Raw genomic sequence first — 23,236 nt, 5'->3', positions numbered from 1 at the left:
ATCCTTCCCAGGTGCCTCAAACCCCCTCACATCTTGTGTCAGCTGACCTCATTAGGTCACATGATAGGGTGAGGCAAGCCATCACAATGGGTTCACCTGAAACCTCTGCTGATAGTGATCAACACCTGTTTTCACACCATGGCTCATGTGATGAGGCGCAGCTTGATCCACGTCCCAAAGAGAGGAGTCCCAACAGGGCTTAAATCTGAGACTCTCTGGGATGAAACGTATCCGGTCTTTAAGTCTGACGTCATTAACCACGTCTGGGTCCAAATTCCGCTTCAGGTCCCAAAGTCAAACGAACACTGCGGCATCATTCTTTAATAAAATGGTCAGCGTTGCTGCTTTACCAGGTGTAACAATGAAGTTTAACATCCAGGCATCCATGAAAACAGGATTTATTATATTTAACAGAGTTAGAAGTTAGCAGGGAGTTAGCTCGCTAGCTTTCACCTAAACATGATATAGCATGTTCTGACTGAGAGATTTCTGAAAAATTCAAACGTACAGCTCTGCTATCACTTCCAACATAAATGAAGACACAAAACTAAACAGCAGTGAAGTTTGTAGGGTTACTGAAGTTGGGCTAGCTGCTATATAATGATGTGTAGTTACAGTGGAGGGTCTTAAAAACTGAGCTTTAAAATAAACAGTGGTAATAAAAACTGAGAGAGGCCGACAGTAATCATTGACTGTTTTTAGGGGCTTGTGGAGATTAAATAGAACAACTTACAAAACATTAAAACATGTTAAAAAACACAACAGCCTTAATAAACGCAGAGCAGATTGGACCCACTCCTGGCCGCCGCCCGACTCACATTGCGCCCGACCCCTACGGTGCCTCCTGCGGGTGGTGGGCCTGCAGGAAGATGGGTCCATGTCCCTTTTTCGGGCTGTGCCCGGCCGGGCCCCATGGACTAAGGCCCAGCCACCAGACCTCGCCCTCGGGCACCCTCCCCGGGCTTGGCTCCAGGGCGGGGCCCCGGTAACCCTGGAACGGTAGACCAAGGAACGCCTTGGCATTCCCTCGGATAAGCTGGAGGAGGTGGCTGGGGAGAGGGAGGTCTGGGCTTCTCTGCTTGGGCTGCTGCCCCTGTGACCCGGCCCCGGATAAGCGAAAGGAAATGGATGGATGGATGGATAGTTTGGACCCGGAAGCAGGATTCATACGTCATAACTTAAAGCCTGGATTAAGAAACTCAAAGCAGTCCTGCTGGTTTTCTTTTAAAGCTTTTTAGAATGAAAATCCTCACATGGACATAAACTCAGGTCAGGGGTCCTGGTCCTGTGCAGTTAAAGCAGCCACGTCTGAGATTAACCACAAACTTAGAATTAATGCAGCGTTCAGTGACTGAACACAGACCAAGCTCAGTCACCATGGTTACATGAGATGGCAGAGCTCTCCATGTCAGTCTGAACGCTGAGATTTTACATCTTAAACTAAATGTTAGGTGAAGGATCCCCTCTGGAACCTGAAGGCAGCGCGCCACAAATCCCATCGGGTGTTTTCCTGTAACAGCACGAAGTGTGTGCAGGAAACCTTTTCGTCCACTTTCTGAACATGAAAACTGATCCCAGCACACCACAGAAAGGACGAGCACACGGACTACAGTAAATCCTCTGAGAGGTCTGAAAAAATCGGAAACTGTCCAGAGGTGCACAACGAGATATTCCTGAACTGGAGACAGGCCAAACTTTTAAGCTCCTCGGAGCGTTTGGATCACTCCTCTGAATTCAGAGAAGCTGTTGTTCAGTGTCATCTGTGCCTCTTTGCTGGATGGGATGAGCTGAGGCTTTAATGCTGATAAAGATGAAGCATGTTTAGCACACGGCGGTGCAGAGATGTGTGGAGTAATGAATCATCGCTCGGATCCAAACAGTAACCGAACGGCGTGTTTGCAGTCGGACCTGCTCAGCAGCCGTAGACCTGCCGTCTCTGCGTGCAGCTGTACGTCTGCGCGAGCACGCTCCCCGCCTGCAGACCTTTAAAGGAAAGCAGCAGATCTGCAGCTGGATATCAGCCTGTGTGGCGCACACGTGCGGGCTCATTGCTGAAGGACCGCAGCTCTTTGTGTGTTCTGCAGGGGTGCGTCTCCTCTTCCTCCACAGTTCGCCTCACCTGTTTGGACGTATTAACAGCTGTTTGTGTTACCTGTTTCCTCTGAGATTTAGAGGAAGCTGCCTTCTTCTGTCTGTTTACATTTTCACAATCCACCCGTCCTTCTTCGAGCTTTCCCGTCATATTTAGTCTCGGGCCTCACTTTCTCCAAATAAACACACAGAGGCATGAAAAAAACACTGGGCTCTTATGCACTAAAAGTAGACTGAAAGGAATCAAGATTTAAAGGTGCAGTGACCTTCTCATTATTCGCTCTAAACTGAAGCTTTCTAAAACTGGACCAAGCCGTGTGCCAATGTTAGCTAATGGTACATGGACGTATATTTCTGCTTTACCTAAGCAGTCAAAGCACTTTGTACAAGTGCTTTTTTATCTAACATTTGATCTAGCATCTGAAATCAACTCAGGCTTAGTGTCCTGCCCAAAGATATCTGGCATGCAGTCTGGAGCAGCCTAAGACTGAACCGCCACTCCTTCTCGATTCTCATTCCCGTGGAGCTCGGTTTGCTGATGGAACCGGACCACCATCCACATCTCCACCAGTTAGCTCCTGTTTTAAATAAGTACCACATACATAGATGTGTTCAGTGCCTCGTTCCTTTCATTACAGCTCCTCGATGTGCTCACTTGTGCTGTTTGTGGCACAGAGTGGCCCACCCAGTGTGGCATCGCAGCCTTACATGGACACACTGCGGACTTCAACTTTAACTGCTTATTAATCACAGCTATGGCACACACGCTCTGCAGTCGGAGGCCCGTATATGAAGGCTGGCAGGACCCTCGGGGAGCCGCGGCGAGTTGCTGCTGCGGGGATTCGATGAATATTCATGAGTATGCAGAGACAGGCGCCGCTTTATGGCGGCAGTGTGATGTATTGCTGCTGCAACTGCATGCCGGCGTGTTGCGGTGAAGCAGCCTGTACAGTAACGCCACGGTGGACGTGTAACACACGTGTTGCTTTATTATGGTGGACACTGTGTTTACGCCCCACACACACATCCCAGCTCTCTCTATATGTATGTGTTGGATTGCAGCCTGTGTCAGAGCAGACGATGAGGCCTTCTGAGTCCAGGATGTGTCTGGTGGCGTCCTCCGGTCCTTCCTGTTACCTCCACAGGACACAGCTCTGTTGGATTTTCAGGACCTGTGTGCTTTTGGTTTGTTGGTTTCTGTCATTTCTGTTTTTGTTTTTCTTTTCTTGTGATTATCTGCTTCAGCTCCTCCTTCCTGCATCTTACATGTATACAGAATCTTGTGTCCTCTGTGTGCGTTTTCATTTCATTTCAGCTTTAGGCTACGCTCACATGTACACGGTATTTTTGAAAACACAGATTTTTCTATGTGTTTGCACCTTTTTCCATCACTGAAAACTGAGATTTTTGAAAACTCCGTTTTTGCGTTTACGTGTGGACGAGGAAAACAGATTTATTCACGCAACCTCAAAGGTGTGCGCCGTTTTTGACGTCACGCTGTGCGCCACGTTATTGTTTACATGAGATTTCTACAATGGTGGATAGAGACAAAATACTGTTGCTGTTAATCTGACTGTCTGCAGCTCTTACACACTTACTGTCCCTCCATTTACACAGACAGAGGCGTCAGAGTGAGCTTTCATTCAACAGACACAACCCAAATATTTGAATAGATTAACTTTTTAATTTAAAGTTTAGATTTATGCATGCTGTATGCACTTTGTTCTTTCCTAAGTTGTGAGTCCAAAATACTGTCTTAAGTTATTAACGTTGGAAATGATGAAGGCACCTGAGAAGTAACACAAAATTATCTGCCTTTCCAGAAAAACACAAACTTTCAGAAGTACTTCATGTTTTGTGAGGGTACAAAACCCTGTTTAGTCTTTCCCTGCCAGGCTTCTAGACTTCTGATTGGCCAACATTTCATTTTTAGCGTTTACATGTGGACGGGATTTAAAAAAATGAAAACGGAAAATCTCCGTTTTCAAAAATACCCGTGTACGTGTGGACGTAGCCTTATTTATACAGCATCAAATCACAACAACAGTGACCTCAAGGCGCTTTATATTGTACAGTAGATCGTACAATAATAGATACAGAGACAAACCCAACAATCATATGACCCCCTATGAGCAAGCACTTTGGCGACAGTGGGAAGGAAAAACTCCCTTTTAACAGGAAGAAACCTCCAGCAGAACCAGGCTCAGGGAGGAGCGGGGCCATCTGCTGTGATTGGTTGGGATGAGAGAAGGAAGACAGGATAAAGACATGCTGTGGAAGAGAGACAAAGATTAATAACAGATATGATTCAATGCAGAGAGGTCTGTTAACACATAGGCTACGTTCACACTGCAGGCGAAAGTGCATCAAATCCGACTTTTTTGACCCTCTGCGACCCATATCCGATCACGGTCTGACAGTGTGAACGGCACAAATCCGATATTTTCAAATCCGACCTGGGTCACTTTCGTATGTGGTCCTGAATCCGATACATATCTGATGTTTTAGAAAGCGACTGCTGTTTGATGGTCACGTCGCATTAAATCTGTCTTTTACGTCACTGACACAAGACAGACGCCAATTATCAGCGCCGGAGAAGCGCCCAAGAAGACATCGTGAACGCTTCCTGGCCATCCAGTGTAGATGTCAGTGAAACTGTTGGGAAGACAACATGAACATTTTCTTTGTGCTGTATAACCTGCAGATTCTGACAGAAATCTGCAACTATCCTTTGAAGCACCGCTCCTCTAAAACAGCAGTAAGGATCATTTTTAGGTTATTTACATTATTATGTAAATAACAAAATAACTTAAAGCAAAAATTGGGAAATGTAAAGTCCTAAGTCTTTATATTAAGGGCCATCAGTCAAACAATACTGTTGGTCTGGGTCTAAACAGAGCGCGTTGTGTGTGACGTCTTCTTTTGCGCATGCGGCCGCTTTGAGCGTTCACACTAGAGCGCGTTTGCTGTCGCATTTTATTTGTAGTGTGAACGAGCAGACAAAAAAATCTGATTTGATTAAAAAATTGGAATTGAGCATTAAGACCTGCAGCGTGAACGTAACCTTAGAGAGTGAGAAAGGTGACTGGAAAGGAAAAACACAATGCATCATGGGAAACCCCCGGCAGCCTCTGTCTATTGCAGCATAACTAAGGGAGCATATAGTTAGGGCTGGACCTGGTGACCCACCTGGTCCAGCCCTAACTATATGCTTTAGCAAAAAGGAAAGTTTGAAGCCTAATCTTGAAAGTAGAGATAGTGTCTGTCTCCTGAATCCAAACTGGAAGCTGGTTCCACAGAAGAGGGGCCTGAAAACTGAAGGCTCTGCCTCCCATTCTACTTTTAAATACTCTAGGAACAACAAGTAGGCCTGCAGAGCGAGAGCGAAGTGCTCTAATAGGGTGATATGGTACTACAAGGTCATTAAGATAAGATGGTTCCTATTTCTAAGGTTTTTAGGTTTTTAGTGTTTCATACACATTCAAATCAAATCAAATCAAATCACTTTTATTGTCACATCACATGTGCAGGTACATTGGTACAGCACATGTGAGTGAAATTCTTGTGTGCGAGCTTCACAAGCAACAGAGTTGTGCAAAATACAATAATGTAAACAAGCAAAATACAAGAATGGCTACATCTGAAACTAATAAATATATGTCCAATATATAATGGTATATGCATTCCTGGATGTGTATACTAAATATTTTTCTACGTGTGTGTGTGTGTGTGTGTACACATATTTTACAAATTAAATAGAGTAAGCAATAAATAAAAATATATAAAAATATACAGAGTTGAGACATGTTCTTGTGTATACTTGGTCTTTTTTCCCTCCAACCTTGTTACATGATTGTGTCGTATTTCCTGTTTTCATTGTTGCACACATGCAGATTTGTGCCCTCCTCTGCACCCATCCTAACAGTCATAATGTGATGGTGGACTAAAACAGTATCATCCTGTGTTACTTGACCTCATCACAAATGTTAAAGCAAACTCACATGTGGACAAAGAGCTGGCTCATACTTTATAAAACACTCACTTTCACTGATCTTTGGTCTCGTTGCTGCAGAGATGAGTCCTCTGTCATTCAGGCTTCCTGTGGACTGGCTCATAGATGTCATTCATGATCACCATAAAGGCTGCAACACAACACAGCAGGACAAATGCAAACTGAATTATGGAGAGCCTTAAACTCACTTCGATCATTTGATAGTTTTTTCTTATAGAGATTGATTTGCATATAAACCTACATTCTTGATAAGTAACAGATTGTATTGCAGCAGTGTGATGTTCAGCTGTGGGTTGAACAGCCTGTCGCTGAAGATTCAAACATACATTTGGAGGTAATTGTTGTCATATTCGGATCATATTAGAAAGTTAGTATGAAGGCAGTTAACAGAGGTCCCCTATCGCTGCGCTCCACAGCGCCGCGAGGTTTGAAGCCCAAGTGGGTGTTTCAGCTGTCCGTGTGCATGCAGGTATATTTCCGTTACATGTAGCGACTCACTGCTCAGCACCAAAGGCCGCCATCAGCGATTTTTCTCCCAGACCAGGCGGAGCGGCTCTCCGGGTTGCAGCCTCAGACCTTTAGGCCTGCAGCTGCGTCGCTGCAGTCTCAGTTTGATGAAGCAGCGAATGCCCTGTGCTCAGCTCAACAGCTCAAAGTAAATGGTAAATGGCCTGCATTTGTATAGCGCTTTTCTAGTCCATAGGACCCCAAAGCGCTTTACACTACATTCAGTCATTCACCCATTCACACACATTCACACACTGGTGATAGCAAGCTACATTGTAGCCACAGCTGCCCTGGGGTGCACTGACAGAGGCGAGGCAAAGTCAGTCTGGTGGCACTCTAAGTAATCGCTGCTTACCACATACCTGCTGTTAGATCAGTTAGAAGTGGGATCAAGGACCATACATCATCATCATCATCATCTGATGAGGATAAAAGTTGAGACGAATCGTGCTAATTAGCCCAGAAACTCTCTGCTGAGGATCATCTTTGTTTGTGCCTTAAGTGGCAGACTTCAAAAGGAGCCGGCTGAGTAAGACCGCTTCCCTGCTGGACCCTCCGAGGTGAGCTGTTTCAACAGGGGGGGCGTTGTGGAGAAGACAGGATGTCTGCGTGGGTGCATGGGTTTTTAAACACTACAGAACAACATCGACTTTTCCCGTAAATGCAGAAACCCGTTCTCCTGTAGAACTGCAGTAGAAACCTCTGCTTTCTCTTGCCACTGCACTGATCCAGAAAGATCGATGTCTTCGCCCTCTGGTTCATCCATCTTTGCCTTACTGCCACGCCCTTTCTCACATTTCAGTGCCTTCATGTTCTCTCACCCGGCTCGCAGCAGATGGTCCCGCCCCTCCCTGAGCCTGTTTCTGCTGGAGGTTTCTTCTTGTTAAAAGGGAGTTTTTCCTTCCCACTGTCGCCAACGTGCTTGCTCATAGGGGGTCATGATTGTAATAAACGTTTATTTTCACGTCTATCAACGGATAGAGCAAAACATTAAAGTGAAATAAAATAATGAAGCTCAGTTTGAAATCTCAGCCAATTTGCTCCATAACAAACAAAACACTGACTTAAAGTAAACATTGGAAAGTATTTCTTATCTTTAATCTTCACTGAGACCAGAATCTAGGCCAGCAATGGTGCTCTTTTGCAGGAAGGCAGTATGTTGATAGATCCACTAGATTCCTGCGTAAAAACCTGCATTTATTTTGTGACGCAAACACCTGTTCTCGCCTCTGTCAGTGCGCCCCAGGGTGGCTGTGCCTGCAATGTGGCTGCCATCATCAGTGTGTGAATGTGTGGATGACTGGTTGTGTAAAGCGCTTTGGGGTCTGTAAGGACTAGTAAAGCGCTATACAAATACAGGCCATTTTCTCTGGGATCCTTGGCACCACCTGCTGCATCCTCGATAGAGTGGGCAGAGGAACAATACACTTTTTAGTGTACACGACTGGTTGAAATGGCCAATCAATGTCTTTTTCCAACCACACGTGTCACCCCACTTCGAAATCAAATTAAAATGGGGCGATTGATCTATTGATTTTATAAATCAGTAACTACAAACCTTTGTACAGGACCGGCAAACACATTTTTTAATGATTGTTTTGGCGTTTTTGAGTAAACTTAAAAAGTGAGAGCTCGTAAAAATGCTCCATCACATTTTTGTATGTTACAGTGTTTAACCACATTTCTTTTTTCCTTTACAGTGAGCGTAAAAATTTCTTCGATCTCAGCTAAACATGGACTACCCTGAAGACTTCGCGCTGCCGCCGTACAATTTATCATTCTTTCCGAACAACTTCAGTTACCCTCAAAATGACACCGACTACCTGCCAATGGGGGTGAAGGTCACCATCGTGGTCGTCTACATGATCGTGTGCATCATTGGTCTGGTGGGAAACTTCCTCGTCATGTATGTCATCATAAGGTAAGATACACACCTCCTCACACTGAAGCTGTGGTGGATATGACTCTATAGCAGTGCAGTCAGATACTTCTTCTATGATCTGATGCTTTGACAGAAATAATTCAGCTTCAACAAAGAAAAGGTTGTCCTCGAGGGTTATTCATCAGTGTGCTGGCTGGGAGATGTTTTATTCATTTTCAGTTTTAACACTCATTTAATAAAATCTCTTTCATCCTTTCTGAGCTGGAGTCCTTCGTACTTTTGAGAAACTTTTGGACCCGAGTACTACAAAGCTGCGCAGATAAGCTAAAACAGTTTTTATTAGAGAATACTTTTACATGATGAGAGATTTAAAAGGCAGGTTTATAAAGTAAGAGCTGTCTTTTCCTTTGGCTTCACTGCCGTGGAGATGATTGGCTCGCTTTGTTGGTGATCTGGACAGGTTTACATGACACATCCAGCTGTGATTGCTGATAAGGGCGTCTCAACCACTCATTAGGTGTAGGACTATGTACGTTTTCACACAGGGCTGTGTAGGTTTGGATGTGTTTTCCTTCAATAATAAATATCTTTATTTAGAAACTGCATTTTGTGTTCCCTTGTGTTATCTTTGTCGAATATTTGAATTTGTTGGATGAGCTGAAACATTTCAGTGTGACAAATAAAAACACCACCGTATCATGAAATTATAAAAGGCTCATCTCGACGTCTCCAATAAAGAGTCACTAACTGATCTGGATCCAGTCTCAGTATCAGTCTCTGAGTTAGCCCAAGGAGCAAACACGACATAGATAAAAGCTCTGAGCACTCCGTAACACCATGCTGTGTTTAATGACGTCCTACACCAGCATCAGACTCTACTTCATTTTGCACTTTTTCTCCAGTTTTGTATTAAAGCAGTAAAGCCAAGGTTCAGACCGGCCTCTGTGACGTGAGTAGTTCCTGTCAGAGGCACAACCGTAGATCCTCTGAGGCTGCTGTACCTCTAAAGCTCCAATCAGGCCTTGTTTTCTGTGAGTGACTGAGCATAACTGGGTAACCAGAGATTACAGTCATTTAGAAGCATCACACTGAACTGCTGCAGGAGATCTGCACTAGGGGTGGGCGATATAAACGATATACGATAGAAACTATATAAATTTGGCCAACGATAGAGATTTTGACTCTACCGCTCTACCGCATGTTGATGATGTCATCAAGCTGCGCCTGTTTTGATCGAAAGCATCTCAGCGGCTACAACCATTATCATCTGCAAATTATGGCGGGCGACAGTCACAGCAAAGACTTGAAGCACTTTTGAAATATGGGGAAAGCCAAAAACTGCGCTTCCTCCACTTAGGTAACATTGATTCATTAATGTTGAATTCTCTCGCAGCTGCTCTATTCCCATGTTGTTGCAGTATATTAATAACTAACCTCGTATTGTGGATGAATAATCTCAGTTGTTCTCCTGACTGAAGTTTGGCCCGTGTATAGCATCCTGCTATGCGATTGCATTTGTCCTTAACCACCAGAATCCCTCACGTTAACTTTTATCAAGTGGAAAAAAAAGTTAGCGTTCATCCTCCAGCTTCACTGTGCTAATGTTATGCTAACATAGCTGTGTCGCTAGCAATCACGTAGCACAACATTATGTACCAGCTAGCCCAACTTCAGTAACCCTGCATACGCCACTGCTGTTTAGTTTTCTGTCTTCATTTATGTTGGAAGTGATAACAGAGCTGTACGTTTGAATTAGTTTCAGAAATGGTAAATGGCCTGCATTTGTATAGCGCTTTTCTAGTCCATAGGACCCCAAAGCGCTTTACACTACATTCAGTCATTCACCCATTCACACACACATTCACACACTGGCGATGGCAAGCTACATTGTAGCCACAGCCACCCTGGGGCGCACTGACAGAGGCGAGGCTGCCGGACACTGGCGCCACCGGGCCCTCTGACCACCACCAGTAGGCAAACATGGGGTTAGTATCTTGCCCAAGGATATTTGGCATGCAGCCAGGAGGCAGCCTGGGATCGAACCACCGACCTTCTGATTAGTGGCTGACCTGCTCTGCCACCTGAGCTACAGCCAGTCAGAACATGGTATGAAATGTTTAGGTGGAAGCTAGCGCGCTAACTTCCTGTTAACTTCTAACTCCGTTAAATTTAATAAATTCTGTTTTCATGGATGTTAAACTTAATTGTTACACCCGATAAAGCAGCAACGCTGATGATTTTATTAAAGATGAAAGAATTTAGACCGTTTTTAACTCTGTGTTCGTTTGACTTTGGGACCTGAAGTGGACGGAGTTTCGGACCCAGATTACTCCGCGAAGCTCCTCCCTACGGCAGCCGTAATGCTCTGACAATCCATCAAGCAGTGTGGCTTACCAAAGTTGTACCAAAACATTTTTAACAGATTTCTGCCCAAATCGGTTCGAGGTCAGTAAGCACAACCAGAATTCATACATAAGGCACACTCTCGATTTTTGAGAAAATTAAAGGATTTTAAGTGTGCCTTACAGTAGACAGAAGAAAGGAATATATCGTGATGTATATTGTTACCGCACGTGCTTGAAATTATACCGCGATATGGATTTTAGGCCATATCGCTCCTAGCCCTAATCTGCACTATCAGCATGCACTGTGTGTGTGTGTGTGTGATTTGACTGAATGTGGCGTAGGTGGACTCACAGACGTTCTGACGGTTGGCGTATCTGCCCACCGGGCAGCTGCTGTTTGTTTGTGTTTCTGATGTGTGTGTGCAAGTTTACCCTGCAGCAAAGCAGCACTCATGTATGAAGTTGTGTAATTGATGAGAGAAAATAATCCGGGTTATTTACCACAGAGTTTCCTGTCATGCGTTTCACGTTTCAAACATGAGGAAAAACAAAACATTTGAAAAATAATTTCATGTAATTGAAAATAAGATGAATTACAAAACATTAATGATGAGCAGGCTGTAAATGCTGTAAAGCACCACTGCAGGTAGTTTCTTCCACTCCTGCCTGGAGATGATCCACGTGCAGTCCCGTTCTGGTCCAGGTTTGGACCTGCTGTCCCTGCTTCCCCTGAAGGTGGTGCTCTGATACTGAGGACGGGTTAGCATTGGAGGAGTTCTTTGTGGATCAGTAATCTTTTAGGTTGCTGGTGTAAACAGACGTGGATCCCAGTCCTCTGGTGTTGTGCTCCCACATGCTTTTCCTTACACTGGTTTCACTGGAGGACGCAAAGCAGCACCTGATCCAGGAAATGGACAACATTTCAGGGGGCTCATTGGATCTGCAGTGAAGATAAAAACAGCAAAACTTGGGCTACTTCCACACGTACCCGGGTATTTTTGAAAACGCAGATTTTTCTATGCGTTTGCACCTCCCGTCCACACGTAAATGGCGTTTTCGGTCACTGAAAACGGAGATTTTTAAAAACTCCGGCCAGGGTGGATATTTTTGAAAACTCAGTTTTTGCATTTACGTGTGGACGAGAAAACGGAGAAAACGCAGTGTCAAATATGTGCGCCTTTTTTGAGGTCACACTGTGCGCCACGTTGTTTCGGTGAAATGAATTTCTACAATACTGTTACTGTTAATTGTTCTCTCTGCAGTGTTTAAATGCTTACATATACACACAGTTACTGTCCCTCCACACATACGACTCGGTTCTGCTTCTATGCCCCATCCTTGTTTACTATTTCCCACCAAGGCTTCTAGACTTCTGATTGGCCAACATTTCTACACGGTTAGGAATATATTGCCACCTGTTGCTTTGGCATGTTCCTAGCAGCGTTTTCCTTCTTTTCTGCGTTTACGTGTGGACGGGATTATTTTTTAAAACGAAAACGGAAAACCCATGTACGTGTGGACGTAGCCTTAGTTTCTGTTGTCTCCCTTGAGGTGGTGGCAGTTCATACCTTTGACATTGTTTAAGGCATGTGCAGAGACGTTCCGATCCTCTGGCTCGTTTTCTGCCTGGGGCATCAGTCGCATTGCTCGTTTATGCTCGAGATGTCGTTTGGCGTCCGTGCCCGGTTTATGGCATCGGTGAGTAGAGTTCATCACTCCCAAACAAGACTGATGAGGGTTACTGTTCTGTATTAAGCTAAAAGACCATTACTCTCAAACCTACTCTATAACCTAACTGAGCAGTTTGACCAGCCAATGGTCCACAGTCTCCCCGCTGATGAACGGTAGGTTTTTGAAACAGGGCGGCTGTGGGGGTGTGGGTGGGGGGTCAGGGGGATTTGTACTGTGTGTTGCTCCCTTTGTTATTTATTCCCAAACAGAGAGAGACAGATGGATTCCATCAGCTGGAGCAACCCCACCGCTACAGATAAAGGAAATCGAAGCTCCAAAGGCAGAACCGACATCAGTACTGAAAACACAAAGAGGTGGTTTACTAGAGACACCTCCAAACTGTGGATTTGTACCCTCTCTGCCTGCAACAGATTTAAACACAACAAATACAAAATGCAGCAGTGAAAAACCAACAATGGACAACAATGACAAACAATCACATCCACTTCAGTTTTATTTATATATCAAGAGCTTATCACAGCTTATTTTTGTTTACAGACCCTACAGTAGTACAGAAAAAATAACAATTATATGAGCCCCTGTGAGTAAACACTCGGTGACAGTGAGGAGGGAAAAACTCCCTCTTAGCAGGAAGAAATGTCCAGCACAACCAGCCTGCAGCTGGTTGGAGGTGATGCCTTTGATTTATGGGTGTACCAAGTGTCACCACCAGGTGGTGATCAGCTCTGCTCCTATCTTCACCTGAGTGTCCTGGTGCCATTGCCTTATGGGGCTTTTTCCAGGACCCACTCAGGGACTCCAAGAAGTCTGGGCACTCTGAACAAAGGCCATCCTCTCGTCCACTGTGGGAAAACCCCGACATACTGACACAGAGCCATAGGGATACTCTCCGAGGGTAACTCCAGAGTGGAACCAGTCTTCTGGATAGTCCATGTCCTCTCCAGAAGACTGGTTCCAATTATATCTACTGGGGACCTCATGCACATCCCTAAAGCCAGTTCTACTAAGCGAGGGTTGACTGCTGCCTGACCTGCAGAGCACTGATCTTCTACAGCAGGAGTGTCCTCGAGGGCCGGTGTCCTGAAACTTTTCTATGTGTCCCTGCTGCTTCAGCAAGACCTGACTGCATGCCGAGGTGGCTGCCATTTGATTCATGTTACAGCAGCTCACAATCAGCATGGTCCAATAAAAGTACTCTTTTTTTCAGAACACTTACATTTAGTTACATTTTTCCAAGTTTACTCGTGTATGGCACCTCAGTATGCAGTCAGGTCTTGCTAATGACCTACTAATTGTAACCAGGTGTGTTGCAGCAGGGACACATGTAAAAGGTCCAGAACAACGGCCCTCGAGGGCTGGGGTTTGACACCCCTGGTCTACAGCAACAACCCTGTGTTCTTTAACCAGGCACTCTTCTCCAAAGAGCTGTGTGTGAAAGCCGGGTGTGAAAGATTGCTTTTCCAGTTGACCTGCATTCCCACCCTTTCCTGTGGGTAGTGTCTGAAGAATTAGCTGATGGTAGAAACTGCAGGCGTGAGGTTCCTCTGCTGGTAGTCTAGGTCAGAGATGGGGTGAGGAGCTCAAGCTCAAAGTGGAGCCACTACTCCTCCACATTGACAGGAGCCAGCAGAGGTGGTTCAGGCATCTGACCAGGAAGTGTTTCAGGGATATTTACTGTGAGGAGCCCCAGGGCATACCCTGAGCACACTATTATATCAGATGACTTGGGAAGAGGTGGAGTAGGTACCCGGAGAGAGGGAGGTCTGTGCTTTGACTGCTGCCCTGACCCAGAGAGCTTTAGAAAATGGATGCTATGTTGGCATATTCATAAAATATGCACGCCTCTATAAATCCAATATCTGCATGATTAGTTTTGGACCTTCCACAATATGCATTAAAAGTGAAGATTTATTTTGAAATTAAAAGCCAGTCTTCACTTTGACCTTGAGGTAACAAAGTTAGTCATGTGTGCATGAACTCCAGGAGGTTACCAGCCTCACCCCGTGGGTCAGAGACGAGCAGAAAGGACTTTGTTAGAGAAATATAAATACTTTGTGAACATGAAACGTCAGTGAGCAGCGAGATCAATGAGGAGTGTTTTTGCTGGAACACCTCGAGAAGAAAGGAGGACCAACATGGAATCTTTTTATAAAACTCACATGGCAGCCATTGATATTGCCTCCTGTCCGAGCGTTAATGGCCTCAGATGTCCGTTTGTTTGTATAAAGGACACAGTGTGTCTCAGGAAACCAGGCTCAAGCTGATTGGATATCAGTGAAAACAGAGTCTGCTGATAAGGCTCGATGCTCGAATGACATCATTCCTGTAAATAAGATAAGATAAGATAAGATAACCTTTATTAGTCCCACACGTGGGAAATTTGTTTTGTCACAGCAGGAAGTGGACAGTGCAAAAGTTATGAGGCAAAAATTAGAATACAATAAGAATAAATACAGTACACAACTGTACAGAATAGAATAAAATAAAATACTATATACAGTAGAATAAAATAAAATAAATATACAATAAGATAAAAATAGAATACAAATGCAAATACTATATACAACTGAGTAAAAATACAACGATGACAGAAAGGATTATTGCACTTAGTATTATTGCATATGTATGGATGTGTGTGCTTGATCAGTTAAAGTCTTTATAACCTCTCGTTATTGGCTCCCTGTTCATTTTAGAAATATTTAAAAAATCAGAACAGTTAAGGCTTCCTGTCTGAATGCTGAATATACTGAATTTGAGGTCTTCTGGGTTTTGTGCACATGAACACTACAGAAATAAGAGCAGCAGCCCTGTGCTGCCTTTTACCAAGTCAAGGACATCCAAACTCATCTGCTGAATATTTATTTGTCTGTCATCAGGTCTGGTGCTGATCCTTGTCCTTTGGCAGTAGCAAATAAACCAAGGTTGCTCTACTTAAGGATCTGTCTCTGATCAGAGTCAGAGAAAACCTAAAACTGTGTGAGGAATATGTGATATGCAGATGTAACAGAGAGGTGGAGGTTTGCTCCAACAGCAACCTTTTTAATGGCAAGGAGGTGGAAGAAAAAGCTAACATTTGATCATTTAAATGGTGGGGTTAATGACAGATGGAAGCAGCCAGCGGCATCTAATTTAGCTCTTCCTTGTAAACAAAAACATAAAAGGATAAAAGGCACAGAGGAAGAGCCGTCGAGCAGCATTAAATGAGCTTTTGTGTCTGTCGGGAAACGGTGCTTTTTGTTTTGAGCCCTCTGTGCTGTCAGACAAAGGTGGAAACAGAGCTTTAACTCCAGCGTCAGACGTGTTTTTGGCCACGAGCAGAGATTCCTGCGAGCATCTGCTGGCTGCACAGCCTGAAAAGGCAGAGGACCGCAGGGAAGGCGTCCTGCCTGCAGACAAGGAGCAGAGGGAGCCTGGCGATGACAGGCTGGAGCTGTGTTCACACCAAACACTTTTATTCTTTACTTGTGTGTTACCCGAAGGGATTTTAGTAGGAAAAAAGAAGCCTGTTTCCATAACAACAGGCCGATCTGTGTTGTACAGCGAGGACATTGTCGGCCCGCTGCATCACTTCAGAGACGTAAGCGTGGCGATGCTCCTCGGAGGAAACCTCAAACGATGAGAGGACTGTCAGTCTGAAGGAAGGTACGGGCTTCGCAGGTGTCAGGTGACCCAGAAGCACCAAACCTCCTATCAGAGCTCCAGATTGCGGCGTGCTTTCAGACGAAAGCTGACCATCAGACACAAAACTAACAAAGACGATGAAGGACGCCACACTGAAATTTGTCACTTAAAACGATGCCTATTCTTATAATCAGGTAAAAGAAGCACTATGTCACTGTTTATTCATGAAAAGTGAAACCATCATTTAGAAGCAGTGCTTCTGCAGTCCTGTAGCTCCAGCTGGACGGTCCTTTTGTTGGCTCAGCTCTGCGCTCTGACCGTTGCAGCAGAGTCTTTTCTTTCACTTTGGTACACAGAGGAGTCGGTGGTCCCCTCACGTCATCCGCGTGCTGACAGGTGGTATGAGCCATCTGGTTTCCTTCAAACGTGCTGCTGTGCGTTACGGCTGAACATGAGACGAGACGTAAGAAAAAGTGTAGAAAATCGCTAAATGCCATGACAGCAGTGACTGAGCGCCACAGGCAGAGAATCGCTCAGGCTGGTCTGATAACCATGAACAGAACCTCGCTCCTCGTTCTCAAACATTTATTCCAATAACTTCATGTAGAGTCATTTCCAGCGCATGTGTGTGTGCTGCCTTCATGGTGACGGAGCTGCTCCGGGGGAGTGCTGTGACATGTTTTCACTCTGACAGCACCCTGAACGCAGGACGATGTGTTCAAAGGAACATAATGAGATGTTTTCAGTGTCTGTGGGAGCTTTACTGTAGTGGGTGTGATGACAGAACACATTTCATGTAATCAAAGTATTTTAGTATTGTTTCAGGTTTAAAGACAGTTCAGTTCAATTTTATTTATACATCAAATTACAGCAACGTTAACAGTGATCCTGCAGTAATGGAGGATTGAGGCTCACCAGCCTAACTATGTGCAAAGAGTCAGCCTGCTGCTGCTTTTCCTTTGAGCCCACACACAACGCTGGCATTACTCAGTCTGCAGTCAGACTTTACAAGACTGCAGTTTTATTTCCAGAAAACTTACAGGAGAGAATCCTCACAGGGTGGAGGAGAGCATGCTATGGTGCTTGGTACTGCACAGAGGTCATTAACACCACCCAGGATACCCCTGGAGGCCATCGCCACATCCTCCTGTCTCACAGGGGTTAGGGCTTCTTCCCCCAAACACTACCCCCCACACCCACGTCCACCAACCTGAGGCACGGTCTGAGTAGGGTCCATATGTGAGTGAGGGCTACTCAGACCAGGTCCTTTGTTCTTTGTTGTTTCGTATGTATTTCTACTGTTAGTTATTTATTCCTGCACAGTTGGTGTGGAGCACCCATAATTATGCTGTAATATGTACAATGACAATAAAGGGCTATTCTATTTTATTCTATCCTATTCTATTCTAATGGATCGTGGATCTCCTTCGTTTGTGTAAGTGGAAAGAATTTACTAGCCAGCTTTACAAAGCATGCGGTCAGTCTGTCAGCTCGTCTGCTGTGGTGGACTGAGCCTTTGGTACCACAGACTCTGATTAGTCCCAGTCTGTAGTTTGAGCTGCGCTGATGGATCCAGACCGCCCAGATGAACACGCAGTCAGGCTTCGAAGTGATTCCCAGATCATAACTGGAACCTTGTATCCTTTTGCGCTTGTTGAACACATCTGTATGTGAGACGGTCGTGTCGGGTCATTCATCCCCTCGGTTCCTCGAGCCTCTGCAAGGCGTTCCATCCTGGAGTGTAACCAGAGGTTTGCACTTGGTTGTAAACGCTCTGTATCTCCATCTATGAAGGCGACTCTGGATCGTAGATGTTTACAGTGATCTGGCTGTCTCTGACCTAGTTAGCTGCTGTGAAGTTTGTTTTCATGGCCGTCTTCTGTGGTCTGCAGTAGCTTTGGCTCCTTTCCCAACAGAGAAGTGATGTTCCATGTCCCTACAGCCAGTCTTAGTGAGCAAGGATGTCTCTGTTAGCTCAGCAAACTCCAGCAAACACACAGTCTGAGTGTGTGCACAGTGTGTTGCTAGCTACAGGTCCAGCTGCTGTATGAGTGAGAGCTGACTTCACTTAGAAGCACATCATATCTTCTGTGGTCGGCTCAGTGCGGCCCGTCTTTTTAACAATGATCTGGACACTTTTAAACTTTCTCCGCTCTGATTGGCTTATTTTTGTTTTCAGCCTAATGATGGCCGCCATTACTTACATCTCTTTGGACCTCTTGCTATGTGTGTGTGTGTGTGTGTGTGTGTGTGTGTGTGTGTGTGTGTGTGTGTGTGTGTGTGTGTGTGTGTGTGTGTGTGTGTGTGTGTGTTGTTCGGACGGTCTTCTGGTTTCCATGCTGAGTGTGGTCATGGGCAGCCAAATACAAGCTGAACAGTTCAACACCGTTTCTGTTATCTGCTTCTTGTCCAGTTAATCCTGAAGCTCTGAAAATGTCTGTGTATCAACAGTCCATACAAACTTCCTGCGAAACCATCCATCAGTAAATCCTCCACTGGCACAGAGCAAAGATGAGGAGCTCACTTTCTGCAGTACCAGCCAACACAGAGTAAGTTAGCGGGCTAGTTGTAACCACCTACACAGCATGTGTCGCCTCAGGTATGGAGAATAATTGTTGCTCTCTCAGCTGACCTGACGCCCAGCAGAGGTTCGTACATCTGCAATGATCAGACGATGCAATCTGTAACAGTGTTAACAACTGTTTAAGCATCTTCACGGAAACCCATTAAACAATGTGAGCTAAGAAAAGGTGATTCGAATGAAGAAAGACTCATCGTGAGCCACGATTGGAAAGGTTTCAGGCTGCAGGTGTCTGTCGGTTGGTGGTTTGTGGATAACATCCAAAAGTGTCCGTGCAGGGAGAGAGACATCAAACGTTCGTGCTTTGGCTCGGAGGCTTGGAGCCGACTGAATAGATAATTACACACAGATGGTCCAAGTGTGATTTTCTGCGTTGAGAGTCGTAGAAAAACGAAAACGCATTCACACGCATTGTGTCGAGTCTGACCTCCATTAGTCGGCGCTTCATTCTGTCAGATTACATTCACCGTTATCATCACAAAGGCCAAAACCAACACTTTGTCTGTGTTTTCAATCATCTGAGGGAAAGTCTGTGCAGCAGTGGGATGGTGGTGTGTGGAGGTGGAGGTCAAGCTCACGGCTGTTTTTTTGAAGTTTTTACAGAAAATAGACTGAAACAGGAAAAAGCACAAAGAGGAAAGTTTAGGAAATCTGTAATGCTGCATTACAGGATGGCTTGCTCTCCTCCACACAATGAAGGACACGTAGGCTCTGTAATCTACCTTTGTTCATGAAATCTGTTTATTCATTCCACTTTTTTATTTGGATTCACTGAAAAACACTGAAGCACCATAAGCTGCAGTTCCTCTAATGTCCACATGAGGCTCCAGCAGTGAGTGTAGAAAACACGGATGACCGGACATTGCGCCCTGGTGTATCGGATTCTGGTGTATTACCCCCAGGTGTCTGGCTGCACTCGGCTCATAAACCAGCCCCCTTCCTGTTGGTGGGGGGGTGGGGGGAGGGGGGATTCAGGCTAGAAAAGACAGGCCAGTGGTTTGCTTTCTCAGAAGTTTGATTTGAATTACTAACTTGCTGCTGTGTGAAGTGACATCACAGTGACGCCTTTGATGGCTGCTGCAGAGAAACTTGCGTGTCTCTGTTCAGGTGTGACAGATAAAGCAGAGACGCTGGGAGGAGTTCCGGCACTTACAAAACCTCGACCGACCAGTTTCAAAGTGCCAGTGTGATGCGCTCTAACCTGGACTCACCGCACTGCTTCTATTAGAAATGTAAAGATTTGCAATTTCTATGCTGATTAATTGCTAAAAGTAATGAACTTTCTAAGCTAAGATAAGCAGTGTGGTTTTTGGTGGCTGTGATGTTTTCCTCTTAGAGAATAATCAGTGCACATGAATTAATTCACCTTGAATAAGAAATCCCTCTGTTGTGTTTGAATGTTCGATAAAGTCGGTGCTACGGTTCAGACGTCAGGTGTGCAGCAGGTACTGCTGCCTGCTTGCTCACTGACATGACTGTCCATGACTGTGTCAGTGACTGTCGGTGACTGTGCCGGTGACTGTCCATGACTGTGCCAGTGACTGTCGGTGACTGTGTCAGTGACTGTCCATGACTGTGTCGGTGACTGTGTCCATGACCGTGTCCATGACCGTGTCAGTGACCGTGTCAGTGACCGTGTCCATAACCGTGTCAGTGACTGTGTCCGTGTCAGTGACTGTGTCCATGACCGTGTCCGTGACCGTGTCAGTGACCGTGACCGTGTCCATAACCGTGTCAGTGACCGTGTCAGTGACCGTGACCGTGTCCGTGACCGTGTCCATAACCGTGTCAGTGACTGTGTCCGTGACTGTGTCCGTGTCAGTGACTGTGTCCGTGACCGTGTCAGTGACCGTGTCAGTGACTGTGTCCGTGTCAGTGACTGTGTCCGCGACCGTGTCAGTGACCGTGTCCGTGACTGTGTCCGTGACTGTGTCCGTGTCAGTGACTGTGTCCGTGACCGTGTCAGTGACCGTGTCAGTGACTGTGTCCATGTCAGTGACCGTGTCAGTGACTGTGTCCGTGACTGTGTCCGTGATCGTGTCAGTGACCGTGACCGTGTCCATAACCGTGTCAGTGACCGTGTCAGTGACTGTGTCCGTGTCCGTGACTGTGTCCGTGACTGTGTCCGTGTCAGTGACTGTGTCCGTGACCGTGTCAGTGACCGTGTCAGTGACTGTGTCCGTGTCAGTGACCGTGTCAGTGACCGTGTCAGTGACTGTGTCCGTGACTGTCCGTGATCGTGTCAGTGACCGTGACCGTGTCCATAACCGTGTCAGTGACCGTGTCCGTGACTGTGTCCGTGACTGTGTCCGTGTCAGTGACTGTGTCCGTGACCGTGTCAGTGACTGTGTCAGTGACCGTGTCCGTGATCGTGTCAGTGACCGTGACCGTGTCCATAACCGTGTCAGTGACCGTGTCAGTGACTGTGTCCGTGTCCGTGACTGTGTCCGTGACTGTGTCCGTGTCAGTGACTGTGTCCGTGACCGTGTCAGTGACCGTGTCAGTGACTGTGTCCGTGACTGTGTCCGTGTCAGTGACCGTGACCGTGTCCATAACCGTGTCAGTGACCGTGTCAGTGGCTGTGTCCGTGTCAGTGACCGTGTCAATGACCATGTCAGTGACTGTGTCCGTGATCGTGTCAGTGACCGTGTCAGTGGCTGTGTCCGTGTCAATGACCGTGTCAGTGACCGTGTCAGTGACTGTGTCCGTGATCGTGTCAGTGACCGTGACCGTGTCCATAACCGTGTCAGTGACCGTGTCAGTGGCTGTGTCCGTGTCAATGACCGTGTCAGTGACCGTGTCAGTGACTGTGTCCGTGATCGTGTCAGTGACCGTGACCGTGTCCATAACCGTGTCAGTGACCGTGTCAGTGACTGTGTCCGTGTCAGTGACTGTGTCCATGACCGTGTCAGTGACCGTGTCAGTGACCGTGACCATGTCCATAACCGTGTCAGTGACTGTGTCCGTGACTGTGTCCATGACCGTGTCAGTGACCGTGTCAGTGACTGTGTCCATGACCGTATCAGTGACCGTGTCCGTGACAGTGTCCTTGACTGTGTCCGTACGGTCATGATCGGTATCATACTGTGCGAGGAGCAGGCCAGACTCTTCTTCAGCTGCTGTGCACAGCTGATTATTAAACAGAAGCAGGTCCCTGCCCCTGTTCTCACTTGCATGAACAGAAACACTGTAAACTGAGTGTTCGTGGTTCTCAGCAGCAGTAACACAGTACTGACTGCAGACGAAACACACAGCACTGAAAACGCTGTCAGTGTTCCTGTCTGCCCGTCTAACACCGGCTCACAGGTTTCCAGAGTGAATGACAGAAAGACAGCTGAAGAGGAAGGAGACGTCTGTGTCTGTGTGTGTCAGTTTATAATAAACATTACATGTTTTTAAACTCAGACGGCCGTCCTTTCTTCACCCTCAGTTTTACTGGGCTCCCAGCAAAGCCTGATGTGTATAACCTGTCTGTGTTATTAACTGGAGCTTTGCATGAACCTGTTATTGATGGTCTCTGTGTCAAATGTCCAGGTGACAGGACAGTGTGAATTATTATTCTTGTACTGTGGGAGGAAGAGGTGGGTCGTTCATCTTTACACCTGCAGAAATAAACTGTCTGGTCTCCGTTAGTATTCTGGCCCTTCATAGCACATGTGTGGAGGGATGATGGTTTTAGATCTCACCTGTTTGCAATAATAGGGGTGCTGCCTCTTTGACTGACAAGTGGATGGTGACACAGGCAGATGAAGCTGCTAGCTGTCTGCTAGGCTGAGCTGGATCATGTGACCAATAACATGGCTGCTGTGAGGTCACTGTATTAACAGAGCATCCAAGAAAGTGGAGCTCCAGGTTTAATGAGTAAAATTCTATTGTTTTGATTGGATGATACTGATTTCCAGGTGTCTGAGTCTGTGCGATGCTCCCATACAGTCTGATAACATAGGTAGTTAGCATCAGCTGATAACATATAGTTACTAGTGGTGCCAGGAAAACAAGATGGTGACGGCTAAACGCCACCCATGAGGCGTCCAGACCATCAGTGCTGTCTGTTTTTGTGGAGGAGGCTTGGTTCTGACCGACTGACTCTCAGAGGGACAGAAGCTGTTTGGCTTCACGCTCGCTGTTTTCCCCTCAGAGTCTGACGTCTGCAGGCCGGCCTGGGCGCTCTGGAGGTATTTCTTTTATAGGAGAGCAGTGATGAGGTTAAACTGAGCCATAGGACCAATGACTGATGCTCCACGTCTGCACTTCAACCAAAGCTCATCAGTCATCCACGCTGCACTCACTCTGGCTCAGCTTTTTTATTGCCAGCGTTCTTTTGGCCAGAAGTCTCCTAAATCAAACAAAATGTTTTACCGTCCTGGATCTGTTCCCATCAACCAGGCTTTGCACGCTTGTTCCAACACGCTGAAGTCTAAACCTAACCAGCTACAGGAGCCCGCAGTGCGCTTGGGAACACGAAACTATACAATAATGCAAATGTGAGGCTGCAGTGAGAGGAA

General features: G+C 46.0%; 1 protein-coding gene across 1 annotated transcript in view; it reads left to right on the top strand.

Annotated features, from left to right (window-relative positions):
- Positions 1-23,236, top strand: part of oprl1 (opiate receptor-like 1) — an 81,301-nt gene that overhangs the window by 1,237 nt on the left and 56,828 nt on the right. Inside the window, exon 2 of the mRNA XM_080899174.1 lies at positions 8,311-8,531. Within this exon, the coding sequence (XP_080755300.1) occupies positions 8,344-8,531 (188 nt within the window). The 5' untranslated portion in view covers positions 8,311-8,343. The remainder of the gene's footprint in view (positions 1-8,310; positions 8,532-23,236) is intronic.

Source organism: Rhamphochromis sp. 'chilingali', assembly GCF_963969265.1.
Source record: "Rhamphochromis sp. 'chilingali' genome assembly, chromosome: 12".
NCBI classification, from domain to species: Eukaryota; Metazoa; Chordata; class Actinopteri; order Cichliformes; family Cichlidae; genus Rhamphochromis; species Rhamphochromis sp. 'chilingali'.
The sequence above is the reverse complement of the archived record's forward strand: the minus strand, read 5'-3'. Positions and strand labels throughout refer to the sequence as shown.